Raw genomic sequence first — 15,748 nt, 5'->3', positions numbered from 1 at the left:
AAAGAAAAGAAAAATTCAAAACAATGATTCTGCTTTGTTCCAGTCAATAATAATGGATTTGAAGTGAAGACTTGTAGACAGTTAGAAAATGTTAATGCTTTATTTGTATTGGTATAAAAGGTGCAGTGTTCTTTTGTCTCACAAAGCATTTTCTGATGAGACACTTTTTTCTGCAATGCTAAATATACATTAATGTGAGACTTCCTCATGTCAAACCTGTCCAAATCTGTAAGCCCACACACTGAATCTGCGCCTAAACATGATTAAACTTTTATTAAAGTGCTTTTCTGTTCTATCGTTGTGACACAAACATTTTACAGAGCAAATATACTGTACATTTCAGTAAATGTTTTTAATGTATGTCTGGCTACCTGTTTGAGCACCTGTGTGTTCACACAAGTGCACGATCAGATCTGCAAATTACAGCCAATGCATCAATCAATTTGTTGTTAAACGTAATACAGTTAAAACTTGCCATATCATACAAATAAATAGTAGTCATAGCCAGAGCTATTGCATGCAAACATCAGCATTTATGTCTCAAGCAGTAATACATTTCATTTCTGGTGGTGCATTTGAACAGGGTGCAAAGACTTACGTCAATGTATTCTTAATCTCTTTAGGATTTTTTATTTTCTAACAGTACACTTCAGTCTAACCCAGCCAGTGTGTCCATTTATTCCTCGATATGATGAAATGTTAATTCTGAAGTTGAACTTTAAGCATTCTATGTAATGCTACTTGAAACATTATGGGGAAAAAAAGAGGGGGTGGGGGTAGACAATTTGACCCGTGTTTTATAAAAGCAGAGCAATTACAGTTATTTATCAACAAGATAACTAAAAGTAGTAAAAATCAACAAAGCTACTCTTTGTCCATTTCCACAAATTGTGAATGATTCTCTGGGGATTTACTGTGAGTTTTACTCAAGTGAAGTTTGACTGCGTGATTACTGGCAAATGTCCGACTGCAAAGCTTGCATTTGAACTTTGAGTCAGATTCCTCTTCTGTGATCTGCGAATCTGTCGGCCGTGCATTGAGCGCCTTTGAAAGTTCAGGCTCTGCTACTTTAGTTGGATGTTCTATGGGTAGTTTGTTCATGTCCTTGATTTGGAAACCCAGGTGGTTCTCCAGGTGGGATATAAACGCAGAGGGTGTTCTGAATTGCGATGCACAGTCATTGCAGTAGAAGATCGGATGGCCAGTGTCCATGTTCTTCAAAAACTTGGTCCCTCCCGTTTTCCTAAGCTGGTACTTGACATTGGCGAGCCAGTGGCTGATGGTGGTCATGGAAAGCCCAGTGAACTTGGAGATGTGCATCCTCTCCTGGGGGCCGAGGTCTGCGAGGAGATATTTGCCCTCAGAAGTCTGAAAAAGGCTGGAGGCGAACTGGGCTTGAAGGATGAGCAGATGTTGGGGGTTCCAGTTGGACTGTCGGCCTTTGCGCTTGTGAACTGAGTACAATTCACTGGAGACATCTTCGAATCGTCGCACGTCTGTCTCCAGTTTCATGGCAGGCACTTTCGCTGGCATTGAGAGCTTTGGGGTTGTGGCTTTTGGAAGAACCTTCACCATGTCAGCAATGTCAGAGAGGGCATGTTTCTGGGGTACTGGAGTGGAGGACTTCAAAAAGATGGAAGAGTTTTTGTTTTGTTTGTGTTTTGTCAAGTCTATTGGTTGATCATCATTTGTGTACATGAAGCTATTTCTGGGCCTGAGGGCAGCAGATGCTGAGAGTGCAGAAACTGGTTTCTCTAAACCTCTATTCAATTCTGAAAAGATGGATTGTGTGCGATGGGAGAGGATGCTTTCAGGCCTGGGCTTGTTTGCTTTACCCAAATGATTGTTCAAGACAGACTGTAGTGCGCTTAGAGGGTTTATGCTAAGTACTTCCTGGGAGTCACTGACAAGCTCTGAAGAACTGCTGTGCCCGTTGCTGGCAGGGGGGCTAGGTGATGGGTTCCCTCTTTCAGAAAAAGCTGGGCTCGACTTCCCTTTGATTGTGTCATTCTCTTCACTTACACAGTCTGCATCAAGCTTTGAAGAGGAGGAGGAATCATCTTGACAATCACTGTCATCATTCTCCACCAGATCAAACCTACAGCTCTGGCTCTCTTTGCCATCAGATGCGCAACCCCTCTCCTTTTTGATGTCCAAATTGTGATGTCCCTGGAAACTTTCAAGTCCCCGAAGTCCCTGATAGAACTTCGCCTTGGTTGCGATGGCTCTGTGCTTGTGGTTGAGATTCTGCTTGAGCTGGATGGGAGGAGAAGAGGAAAAGGAGGCCGTCTTGATCACCCCTGAAAGCTGGTATGCCGCATGAATGCTGGGGTAAGCGCTCCAGCTGGGGGTCCCTGTTTGAGCTTTATTGATTGCCGAAGCCACCGTGTTTGCTAAAGACTTGAGAATGTCACCACCTCCACTGGACCCCTGCTCAAGGTCTTCTTCTCGCAAGTAGGGATACTTGAAATTGGCGTCAGTGGACTTCCGGTCCTCCTCAGCTTGTTTGTTGTCCTTCTCTCCATTCTTTTCAGCTTTGTCTGGTGACATGTCCCTTGGACTATCCCTCTCAGAGTCACCAGATGCTGTGCTCTTTGGAGAAACCTTTTCTCCTTCAAGTTCGTTCACTGCTGGTTCAGCAAGTGTCTGCATTTTCTCTATTGCTAGAGGATCGAGGGCTAGTTGTTTGCCTTTCTTGGAGGCAGAATTTGTCACTTTTATGAAGTGGCCGGTGACCATCATGTGAGTGGTGAGCTGCTGGAGTGTATCGTGAGAGCTTCCACACTCCATGCACTTCAGGATCTGAGATTTGCATGTCTCAAACTGCCATGTGTAACTAGCACCGTTTTGATAGCCATAGCGGCTGTTGGGAGCAATGGCGAGGCCAGACGACCTTTGTGCCTCACTGTAACCTGAAGCCCCTGTGGTGGAGTCAGGTGAACAAGGCCTTGTGGCTTCAAATGCACGTTTCTTTGCTGGTGGGACTAATTTGGGAGTGATTACTGGAATAGGTTCTTTCAAAGGCACTTTCTGGTAATGCTTCGTTTTGATCATGTGGACACTTAGGTCTTGTAGAGAATCAAAAGAGTGGCCACAGAACATGCACTTCAGCACCTTTTGTGCATCTTCCTTGCCTTCCATGTCTTGAAGGTTCCTCTTTCGGTTCTTGGATGATGAAGTGGAGGCGATGTTTTGTCTGTTGTGGTTGTCATCCTGGTAGTGGCCACTCTTGTTCATGTGTACCGTCAACTCCACCAGGGTGTCATATGCCGCACTGCAGTCTTTGCAGCGGAAGCGGCTGGCACCTGTAAAGACAGCACTGCACGCTTTGCTACTTTGCCTGTACAGGTGGACGGAGCTGAATAGATTAGGCTTTGACACAGGTTTCGGGGACAGCGTTTGCTGCAGGGTTTTTGAAAGTGCGTCCTGGTGCCAGTCAAACTCGCTCTTGGTGCTCCCGTTGGTGCTATCACAGTTTGGTTTGCTGCCAGTGTTAGCAACCTTTAAATCTAGTCCAATCTTTGACCAGTAGGAGTCTGAAAGGAAGTTGGCATAAGCAGCCCTCATTTTCTCCAGGCTACTGTGCATGTCATTCTTCATTTTTGAGCCCTGGCTCTCTGTGTCCTTTTGACTTGCTGGTGGTGAGGTTTTAAAGTCAGATAGTCTGTCACTGCCATCGCTCAGACGGGATTCCAGCTCAACCTCCTGGTTGGAGAGGACACTGACCGGAGAGTTCTGGAAGCTGTAGCTGCTTTTGTTGTCTATGTTTTTGTCTTCTTTGTCCCTGGAAGTGGGCCTCTCAGAATTCTCCTCCTCGGCCTGCATTTCATTTTCGCCCTCATCCCCTGTGATTGACTCTTGGACACTGACATCATCATCTGGCTCATATGCTGAAAACAGAAAAAAAAACAGAGAATAGTGTTATTAGGGCTGTCAAATTAAATGTAATTAAATTAATTACATGATACAGTGGTTAATGAAACTAATCACAAATATTCTTGTAGCAATATGTAATCCATTCTGTGAGATGCTTGTGGGCCTGTAATCTTCTCCTGGTAATAGTGGGCAATTTGGCAGTATGTGTGATTCATAAGTCACTGACTTAGTTTTCTGAAGGTTTCATCTGTTTACACATACCGTTTGGGTGCAAAGTAAAAGGTGATTTTCTCTAGGTGATAAGCATCATTGCAATAGTCTAGTTGTAAAACTATTTGATAGGAGCCTAGTTGATTCCTGCACATTTCAAAACATAATGTAAAATCTAAAAAAAAAAATTTTTTAAACACTTTTAAAGATTAAATGGTTAAAAAGTAGGTTCACAATGTCTGGAAAGTTTTTATTTACTGTCAATCATTCTCATTCAGAATGAGGCGAAAACATCATAAGACCGCATAAATGCAGTTAACCTAAAAATAGTTAAATGCAACCTGGCATCCTTCTGATCCCTCCTGAATACTTGCTGGCTACAAATTAACCACTATTGACTAGACTCAAAATCATTTCCTAAATCTTTCATCACTTCTTAAACTGTACTGTATTATTCACTTAATAAAATATATCCAAGGCTGTCAATTACATCAATCGCCTCGGTTAAGAAAAATCAAGATCATCTAAATTTTATGAACACATATTTGGATAGCACTTGGAATTTCAAGTGCTATTACGCACAGATGTGCTCTGTTAAATATACATAGGACCTAACAGCCTGGGCCAGGCACTTGCCTTTCATGTGGTTAATATTTTTCTGAACTGGAGATGCTCAATGAGAGCAACTCTCAAAGATGAGGGCTAAAAGTGCTACGTTTTGTAGCCCTCACCATGTCCTGTTCCTTTGGATTCTGAAAATAAGACTTTTTATCAATATTTCAAAGGTGCATCCGGAGTAAGCCTGGAGGTGAATGGATGCAAATGGATAAAAATGGAGCTGAGATTTAGCCTCTCCAAACAAACCCAGAGAATGGGGTTCCTCGAACTAGGGGGTATGCCCGTACAAAAAGCTTCCTGACGTGCCACGACTTTAATCTTCCGCAATGAAAATTTCTCAAATGACTGACTACAATGGATGATTGCATCCCAGAATGTGCTCATGCACTAGCAGTTTCCAAGAGTAGCATCATGTTTTATGTATTGCAATGTGTATATATAGTTTTGACATAAAAGGAGTGATATTGTGTGCATAGTTTCTCTGTGGTGTCGCAAAGGTTTGCAATCAATCAACTGGCGTTATGATGGACAGCAGTATTAGCTGAGCTTTAGATTATTTACAGCATGTGTGGGATCAAAAAATGTAAAATATGGAGTCTGAAATTAACCCTCCTTTGCACTATTGCACAATCCTTGTCCTGCTACAATGAAATAGTTAAGTCATGGTGCAATGTGATTTTTTTTTTTTTCTAGTGACTGGCATGTTTCTGCATATCTCTGTGTTTATAAGATTTTTACGATAGTTACAATCTAAACAAGCAAAGTTACCATGACACCATACACCTGGAGGAATCAATCGACTGCTATTTTGATTGCGGTTGAAAGATAGACAGCTACATGAAAAATGCATTAGTCAACCACACTGCATTTTATTGAACATGTAATACTCTTCAACCTAATAAAAAAATCAGGACAGGTCTGAGGAGTGTCTCATTCAGAGCAATTAAAATGGTTTAATGCAGGTTTCATTACTTGGACATGCTGCGGGATCCACTCAGCCTGGCAACCATGTTCTCAGACTTCAAAGCAATCTAAACCAAATAATTGTTCATTTTATAGTTTTTTGATATATTCATTTTATTTTGACCCTCAATTGCTCAACTGCATAAATTTACATCACTAAACAATGTTGCCTATTAAACAAATTATTTTTGCATCTCAATTAATTTAAGCTTTTTTATTCTAGAAGTAAGGTTGGAAATCAGGTACCATTTGTGTCCCTTTTATACCGTGACTTTGTATACTAAACTTATACATGCATAATTGTTATGCAGATATTTCTAGACACACCAGCATTAAATTATTTTGCCATGTCAAACCATGTCAACTCTGTATAACTGAAGGCGTATTCACATTCAAACATAAACTGCCGTTTCAAAGTTTGTGGTTGGTAAGATGGTAAGATGTTTTTGAAAGACTTGTATTTATTTGATCCAAAATGCATTAAAAACAGTAATAATTTGAAATATTATAACAACTTAAAATATTTTTTTTTATATGAATATATTTCACAATTTAATTTATTTTTGTGGTGCAAAGCTGTATTTTCTGATGAAGACATCTCGAGTCTTCATTGTCACTTAATCCTTCAGAAAACATTTTAATATCAATTGATCAATTGAATGCATCCTTGCGGAATGAAATGATTTCTTCAGTATTGAAATATATATTAATTTAGGTTGAAATGCAACGAGGCAAAATTACTAGCCTGATAAAACCAAATGATTTACTTTAAAAACTTTTCTTATTTTTTTTTCTTATTTTTTCTTTTTTTTTTTGAAAAACTGATGTGGGTGGCATTACTGAAGTCACTGTTCCCTGGGCTCCGATTTCTTCATCCTCTGAACATCTGGAATACACATTAATACAACCACAGGCACATGTTAACCTTCCAGACCCAGATCTCTCCAAAAACCCTTCATGAATGGTTACATTTCCCTTCCTTGCCCATTTGTAACAGGGCACTTGTGTTAGCCAGCTTGTGATCCCTGCCAAGCGGCAGGATTTCGGAGTACAAGATCAAACACAAGGACACCACTCCCACAGACATGAGATACACCAGCCTTTCCCATAATCCACTGCTAGGATGCAGCAACTCTAGCAGGCCAACAGCAGTCGAATCCCACCCCCCTCTTCTGTTACTGATGTCTGAGCCAATAGAACAACCATAGCATAATTTGATCTCCAAGGTGGGCTATTTGTATTAATTTCAGTTATATTCAATATGCATTATTTTGATTCGGTCTAAGCAGCGCACACATGAATGCCTTTTGTAATCGTGCGTGCATGGCACCTCATTCATTTAACTTCTCAAAGAAGCCAGGCTCATTCGCCACAGGCCTGCGCACCATCGTTGGTCTCTCTGTGCTATAACAGAGCAATGAAAACAGTCATCGGTCCAACTAGGCTTACAAAATAAGGCACTGGCATGACTGTGCAGAGATTTAGCATGTCATAAACTTCTGTAAACCCTCCAATCTGTGTCACAACTGATTTATATCTTCAGACAGGGATATTCAAAGGTCAAAAAACCGAAGGTGTCCATCATAAATCAGCCACTAAGTGTTTATAACATTAATCCATTGGGAAAGACTCCTGGCATAACACAGCAGCAGCTGGATTTCAAAGAGCTGCCTGATTCCCAGCCAAATGGCTGCAGAAGGTCGAAGAGAAATGCTAACATTAAATGCGCTTTTTTCACATCTGATTCATATATACAGTAGTGGTATTATCATGGAGTCAGTTCTTATTACTGTAAGTGTGATCAAAGGCTGGAACAAAACTGTTTTTTAATTGTAAAAGAGACAGTGATGTATTTCCAGCTTTTTTTTTTTCGCACAATGGTGTCAGACGTTTTGATGAACCGTATTCTAAACCTACAAAAACTGTAATGAGTTACTGATTTTGCACTTTGATGGATCAAAGTGAGTGTAATCTGTATCATTTCCTCTGGCACCATCATTTTAATATAGCCTACTCATGAAAAAAATTCTTGAAATTTCATGCACCTAAAATTAAGTTATAGGTGTCTTTTTTAAAGAGTTTAAGAAAGAGTGCAATATTAAAAAAGAAGCGGAAAAACTTGAGCTTTACGAAAAAAGCATTGAGAAATGTAATATGCATATGTAATTTAATACTTCGCATCAAAATTAGGATCCATCAGACGTCTCTGTTCAACTTTTGATGGAAGCAGCCTTTATACAGAAAAATAGAAATGACACAAGTAAGATATAACTTTTGCACATTTCATTTGGAATATATTAAGCTTAGATTTATTTATTTTAAATTTTTTGGCTTTTTGACAGATATCAGTATCAGGAAGTTAAACTGAAATGTATTATAAGAAGAGATTAAATGTATCTTATACTGTATAATTAAAATAAAAAGACAAACTCTGATTATCAAATCATGTATACATTTGTTAAATTATTCTGCTAGCCATTTATAAAAAATATATATTTTAGAATATTATGAAAATATATAAATAAATACTGAATTATTTAGACTTAGAGTATACTTAAGTTTATACTTAATTTCTATTAAAATATTAAATATTAACAAATTATTTATTTTTCTCATCAAATTACTGATGTCATTTACATTGTATTTTAGCTAATTGTATTTTTTGCTGTTTAATTAAAAATTTATAAAATTTTATGTTGATGTTCTGAGGCCGTGTATCCAAACTCATGCAACAAATACTATATTTTTGTAAAGAATATGAATATAAAATATTAATTTAATTGTAGTTCTCTCTTCCAATTACTGATTTCTCATTTACATTGTATTAAAGATTATCAAGTATAACAATACATTTACTAAATTTACTAAATAATAATACATTTACAATTAATAAAAAGAATATATATATATATTTTTTTTTGCTCTTATTTTGATGTTGTGGTGTCAAAAATAAAAATGTTCTATCATTGTTTTTATTAATTATTAATTCATTTTTTATTCCTCCTTTCTAATTATTTATGTAATTAAAATTGTATTATCAAGTATAATAAATTAATCAATGAAAGTATAACACATTTTGATTTTAAACTACGTCTATGAAAACTTACATCATTTATTAATCATTGTCATTCCTTACCTACTTATTTGTATTTTTTATATTTTTTATTCTTTGATGTGTTTTTTGTTCTGTCGCTGTCATTCTGTTGCACTGCCGAGTTTCTATCACTAAAACAAATTCCTTGTATGTGTAAACATACCTGGCAATAAAGCTCATTCTGATTCTGATTCTGATTCATTCTGATAATCATAGCATAGCAAAATACATATTTGTGCCTATATTTTGATGTTGATGTTGTGAGGCTGTGTGTCCAATCAAACTCATGCCACAAATGGTAGATACAAGTCAAATAATGTAGAGGCTAAAATATACATGACATGAGCACAATAAACAATACTCAGTCACCACTTCTAAAACAATGCACAGCTCTGGATCATGTGCAGCAATATAATTAGACAGCGTTCACACAAATTACTGAGAAACTCCACTAATACAGAGGGAAGAGGAATAATAGCATTTAAAAACGTGGTCTACGAGGCATGCAGGGTTTTTTTGGTGGACGTGTCCTTTTAGTGTGCCACTGCGGCAGACTAATCATCCCCTTTGAGACATGTGAGGGTCTGTTGGGGTTAAATCTGTCAGTCAGTTTTCAGTCAGGGATGTGATTTGCATTAGTTCAAGGAACCAATGTAACATTCAGGCAACAACTTTTCCCGCCACGCTCTCGTTTTCCATGTGCACTAAACTGCCCTAATGCTAATATTTCTATCAGCGCGACATCAAACACTTACCCCCGTAGCGGTAACATTTATATAATCGATCGGTTCAGGAGGGCGAACAGCTGCAACATCTCTGGCCCTCCGCGAATATGTGAAAGGTAACGCTAGCGTCGCGGGAGACCCTCTAATTCTGAGGCGCTGTTGACAGGTCTGGCGGTCTGTGCCACTTTGGCCACGGATCTCTTTGCCGTCTCAGGCTACAGTTTTTTCCACGCGCCGATCAATAGCTCTTTTTACTTCTCATTGATTGTCTAGCAGCAGGAGACACCTAAGCAGAGGCTGTTATGACATTTCTAGATTTCCCCCTGTCCTTGGAACAATCAATTACACGTGCATGGCAATCAAAACCTCTTTGCAAAATGAACCCGCTCCGTGACATTTTCATCTACCGGATTTATGCCATGCTTTAAAAAAGAGAGAGGCAGAATGGGAGAGCGAGCGACAGAGAGAGAGAGAGAGAAGGCAAGATTTTCATGTCCCACATAAAAAGCCTTCACACACACACACACACACACACACACAGGCATGTGTGCTAACGAAGCAGGTCATGCTAGCGCTGTAATCTCCACTGCAGTCGCTGCTGCACAGGCAGGTCTTTGTTGGACACACTGCTTTGGCTATTGATTTTTGTCATAAGGTATGACAGCCAGGATCACTGTGGGTTTCTAACTGTAGAGTTCAAGAGTCTTGCAGCGTGCTGAGCTGCGGAGCACGGATACTTTGATATACTGCATGCAACAGCAAGACATTGTCATTTACCAGCGCCTGCCTCTCCCAACACATCTGCAGTGTAGCACAGTCAGCAAAGAGGCCTATGGTAGATGCAAAAACAACGTGCTGTAACTGTTCAGAACACGCAGTCGACGCCGGCGAGGACTGCCAAAGTTAACGGAATATTTATTTATTTATTTATTTTTTTTTTTAACTAGACTGTGTAATTATTTTATTTTTTTAAAGATTATGCTATTTATTTTTTTATACAATTATAGATTTTTTTAAAAATATTTTATATAATTTATTTCTATCTTAACATATTTAAGTTTTTGTTAAATACTTGTTATTTTTCAATTTTTCTGTTTAGTTCAAGTAAATTTTGTTAAGCTTTAGTAAATTTTAAGTGCTTTTTTATATATATATTTCTGTTTAGCTTTAATTTATTTTTATATCCATTATAGTTATTAAGTACATTTTGTTAAGCTTTAGTACATTTTTAAAACTTCTGTTCAGCATTAATTTAATTTGATTTCAGTTTTAGTTGACAAAAATTTGTTAGGCTTTAGTACATTTTATTAGGTGCTTTGGTCATTATTAAAATATTTTTGTTTAACTTTATTTTAATTTTCGTTTTAGTTGTAGCAATTTTAATACTTCAGATCATATTATATTTGTGTTAGCTGCCACGGAAACAGTTTTTCATCTAATATTTTTATTTCATTTGAGCTCAGCTTCAGTTTTATTTAACAATAGCAACACTGCTACTAGAAATGCTTTTATTAATTTTTTTTTAAATGTAAAAAAATTGTCTTCTAAACTTCTAATAATATATAATTCCTGGAGATAAATGCCTTGCTTTTAACTAAAATGAAAAGATTAAATTATATTAAAATGCAAATGACACCAGCAAAAGAAGAAAAAAAATCAGATTTCTATAATAAAATATTATTAAATAAGTAATATTTATTTTTTTCACAATTTCTATCTTAATTACAATACACACTTAGCATGCCATTGGATGTCTGGCTATTTAATAAATCAGTTTAAAGTGTGGCTTTGCTGACGTGACAGCAAAACAGGCCCAATTAAATCTTTTCCCAGTGTATCGCCGCAAGCACTCAGAGTGTGTAGATTCTCCACGTCTACATTTACACTGACCAGAAGTGAGAAATACCAGATCCAATCAAGCACAAAAACATGTTCATCATCAACAGTCTGGCCTCTGAAACAGATTATAAAGATCGATCAAATACTTAAAATAACAACACAGACCTATGATTATCAAAACAATGTGTGCAAAAAATCCACTTGATATGAAAAAAGGGTAAATATACTTAATGTTTAAGATGTTTAGATTGTATTCCCCTCTGCCTACAGTATGTTACTGGTGTTATTTACGTTTTAATATAGTCGAATTTTCTCATTTTAAAACTAGGTATTACAGTATAGTTAACATTTGAATGCAATTAAATCTATAATATTAGTGACAAATCAATAACATCGCTATTAAAGCATTGCAGTACAGTGTTATGTGTTGTTGACTGCTCCACAAACCTCTTCCAGGGCTCTGGCTGGAAACCAGGCGGCGGAGAGATTAGAGTTCATTTTTGCATGCATGACAGAGATGTTACTTAAAGCACATTACTTCCTTGACTAAACAGGAGCAATTCATGCAGATAAATGCCTTGCTTTCATATACCCACACATTAAATATTTAATAATATGATATAATCAAATACAAGAGTCTAAATTCTGGCATGGAAAGTTGCAGCAATTGTGGGTTTGATTTGAAGCTTTTGGAGCAGCTGTGTTTGATACCGTATATCAAAAGACATTCTTTGAAAGAACATGTTTGGCTAAATTAAAGTAAAATCCAAGAGAATGTTGTTCAAAAATCAAATATTCCTTTTATAATAATCAAAAGTTATGTTTACAAAAGCACTTTATGGTCACAAAGGCCTCATCTGTTATAAACTGATCCTTCACCATTTGTGTCAAACATTTGTGGTCCACAAACTGACAAACATGGGTGATCTTCTCGCTAGTAACAAAGTGCTCCTCTGAGACGTCTCTACCTCAAACACAGAAACGCTGCTTCTGCACCAGCACACAAGCTCCTGATTCCTGGACACTGATGGAAGCCAGGCTTTTTAGAGTCTGCTAATGACAGAAGATAGAGAGTGAGCAGTGGGAGGGGCTAAAGACGGGGACTCCTCCTCCTCCTCTACGGCCTAAAAATTCTACTGTCAATTCTAAAAAGCACAAAAATCTAACCAAAGTTCTTAACTGAAAAAAAAAAAAACACACAGTAATCTGTATCTTTTACTTTTTTCCGTAAAAATTCCCAAATCTCCTTAAAACTCAATATTTTTACCCAAGGAGCAAAATTTTTATTAAAACAACTGTATTTATTTGATATTAAAAAAAAAAAAAAAAAATATATATATATATATATATATATATATATAATATACAATTTATATATTTCTATAACATGTATATAGAGTCCCAAATAAAGGTTTATAACTAATTAATTATTACTTTATTATTAATTAATAATTACCAATATTATTATTAAATTTACATACAGGTAAGGTATTGCAGTTATTTTTCATTAGTTTATTTTTTTTTTTAAATAAATAAATAAATTAAAAAAATACTCAAAAATGTGCTTGATTTTTGTAATCATTCTCATTAAATGGAAGCACTTCTAGCATTGTGACATGGGTCATGACCACTAAAGTGTCTCTACCTTTCTGTCCCTCCATGGACTGTCCCGGGCTCCAGTATGAGCGTGATGAGGCCTGATGGAGGAGCCCCCATCCCTCCCTCTCATCTGAACCAGAGCAGCCAAGCAAGCAGCGTGCTGCTAATGAAAGATCATCATGCCTTGGTTTATATTTCCTGACTGAATGTCCGTCAGGAATGTTTGCACGATGGAGAGAGAGAGAGAGAAAGAGAGGATGCTGTACTTTTAAAAGACCTGCCATCTAAATATTACACTCTTTTGTTCAGTCAATAATAAATCAGAAAGCAAAGGCTGAAACACATTTTGTTAAGTGTTTGCCACTTAATTTATTAAAGGCAAAGACAAAAATTTGACAGGATAGAGAATTTAAGAGAATGCAGGAAATTATCAGAAAGGTTCACAAATCATATTTGTAACTGCATCTCCCATATGAGTGAACTAAAACTACATTTTTAACTAAAAACTGAAAACTAAAGTAAATAAATTAAAACTGAAAATTATATATATACACACACACAAACACACACACACACACACACAAACACAAACTAAAAATAAATATACTACTAAAATTATAAAAAAACATTACTAAAACTTTAAGTCAAATTAAAATAAAAACACTAATTAAAATATTAATACAATCTATAATATTATCTGAATAATACTAAAATAAAACTTCAACTCAGTTTGTTTCAACCCTCTTTTTTGCTTTTTGTCACTCTTATTTACAGGGAACATGAGATAGGACAGGAAATCACATCATAAATGTCAGGAAATGAACCGGATCCAACACAAATGCTAATCTGAATACACATCATGGAATGTATCACAAACTACATTCAAACTCTCACGTCCACATGCATTAACTGCTAAGCCACAAAGCTGAACTCATTTTCTTGGGCTACTTGTTATATTGTACACTAAAAGACATCCAGCTTTTCTGGTCCCCATTGAGTTCCATAGTATGGAAAAAGAAACTTTAAACTTTAAAATGTCTTCTTTTGTGCTCAACAGAAGAAAGAAACTCATACAGGCTTGAAACAACTTAATGATGGCCAGATTTTCATTTTTGCATAACTCTAATAAGACATCCCAAATATGCTGAAACACAGAACAAAGTCATGACATTAACAAATGTCACAGGACACAATGAGGGGTGAGAGCGTGGGACACCTCACTTCCTCTCAAATAGCTGCTGAGAAACAACACACAAGCACTTGCCACTGTCCTAAATGAAAGTAGAAGGGACGTACTGGTGGAAACAGATCTGCTGGGACACGTTCCCCTGTCCTCTGTGCTTCATAAGAACAAAGCCCTCGTGTGGTCTTTGTCACAGTCACCTTGTCTGACATATAGAAAAAGGACTGAATGTACCGATGATTACAAAGACAAAGAAGTGGGGTACTGGATCTGAGAACACATAACTCCTCTTTTTATCTATTCCCTCTGTCTATTTAGGTAGTTCATTGTAATGGGATTCAGAAGTTCTAATTGATTTTTCGAGTTCGGGAACATGCAAATACTTAAAGAAGTGATGATCGCGACCTGTTTTTTGTGACCGAACATCATTGAAGACATCTGTGTCGGACTTTTGACATCTATGGACTGTTTTTAACGAACCAGCGCTAAAATAAGGATCTGAATACGCCCCCAAAAACTGTTAAAGGTTTCGTCTAATGTCACGAGATTTAAATCACACACCCTTCTCACAAAGGGTAAAGTTGAATAGATCTCAAACTTTGGATGAGAAAGAAATAGCTTTTTCCTGTCAAAAAGAGAATGTTTTCACCTAAGTGTGTCAGAAAAGCACTATTAAGTATAAATATAAAAAGTCCATACAACGTATGCATCATATTCAAAATCTGATGATCCCATACAATAGTTTATGAATAGAATAAATGAAATATGGCGTCTTTAGATGGTCCACATGTTTCGCCTGAGTGACGTCACACATGATGGGCTGAGAGCTATTGGAGGACAAGATTTTCTATTGAATAATGATTTTAATTGGTGTCATTTAAAGGGAAATTTACCTAAAATGAAACTTATGTCATAATTTTACGCTGGCAATCCAAATTTGTATGACTTATTTTCTACAGCAAAACACAAAAGAAGATATTCTGAGAAATGTTCGGGGATCCAAATGTCCAATAAATAGGGTTATCAAATTTTAATCAAATTAAATGCATCCCATGCAGATTAATCAAAATGGTCAAATATATATATATATATACACACACACACACACACACACACACACACACACACACACACACACACACACACACACACACACACACACATTTATGAATATGAAAATATCATGCAATTCATTTGAGGGCTTTTTTTCAACATATGTTTTTAATGATTTATTTGTAATTAATCACATTAATGTTCCAAAAATATCACCAAAAATGCTATATTAATTGATCTTATGGGCTATTAAAACAGCATTGGACCCCACTGACTTTAAATGTTATAGAGGAAAAAAATTTCCCAGTCCCCATTCACTTTCATTATATGGCAATGAGCAACCAGGATATTTTTCCAAAACTCGCCTTTTGTGTTCTTGGGAAAAAAAAGTAATAGTGGTTTGAATCTAGATGAGGGGGAATAAATGACAGAATTTCTATTTTTGGGTGTACTATCCCTTTAAGAAGACCTTAAATATAATGCATGAGTCATATTTTATGAAGTTTTTTTTTTTGAAGGTCAATTTAGAGTGTCAAATTCTCTCCGTGACCAGGGTACTCTTCAAGAACTCACCATTTGTGTTCTTTG

At 36.7% G+C, this 15,748-nt stretch overlaps 1 protein-coding gene and 1 long non-coding RNA gene across 2 annotated transcripts in view; one reads left to right on the top strand and one right to left on the bottom strand.

Moving 5' to 3' along the window:
- The window catches only part of LOC132129064 (uncharacterized), a 73,315-nt gene that overhangs the window by 41,346 nt on the left and 16,221 nt on the right, over positions 1–15,748 (top strand). The window lies entirely within an intron of this gene.
- The window catches only part of LOC132129063 (teashirt homolog 2-like), a 60,767-nt gene continuing 45,090 nt past the window's right edge, over positions 72–15,748 (bottom strand). The window contains exon 2 of the mRNA XM_059540485.1: positions 72–3,890. Within this exon, the coding sequence (XP_059396468.1) occupies positions 865–3,890 (3,026 nt within the window). The 3' untranslated portion in view covers positions 72–864. The remainder of the gene's footprint in view (positions 3,891–15,748) is intronic.

Source organism: Carassius carassius, chromosome 46, assembly GCF_963082965.1.
Source record: "Carassius carassius chromosome 46, fCarCar2.1, whole genome shotgun sequence".
In the NCBI taxonomy this organism is placed as follows: Eukaryota; Metazoa; Chordata; class Actinopteri; order Cypriniformes; family Cyprinidae; genus Carassius; species Carassius carassius.
This window is presented reverse-complemented; position numbering and strand designations above follow the sequence as displayed.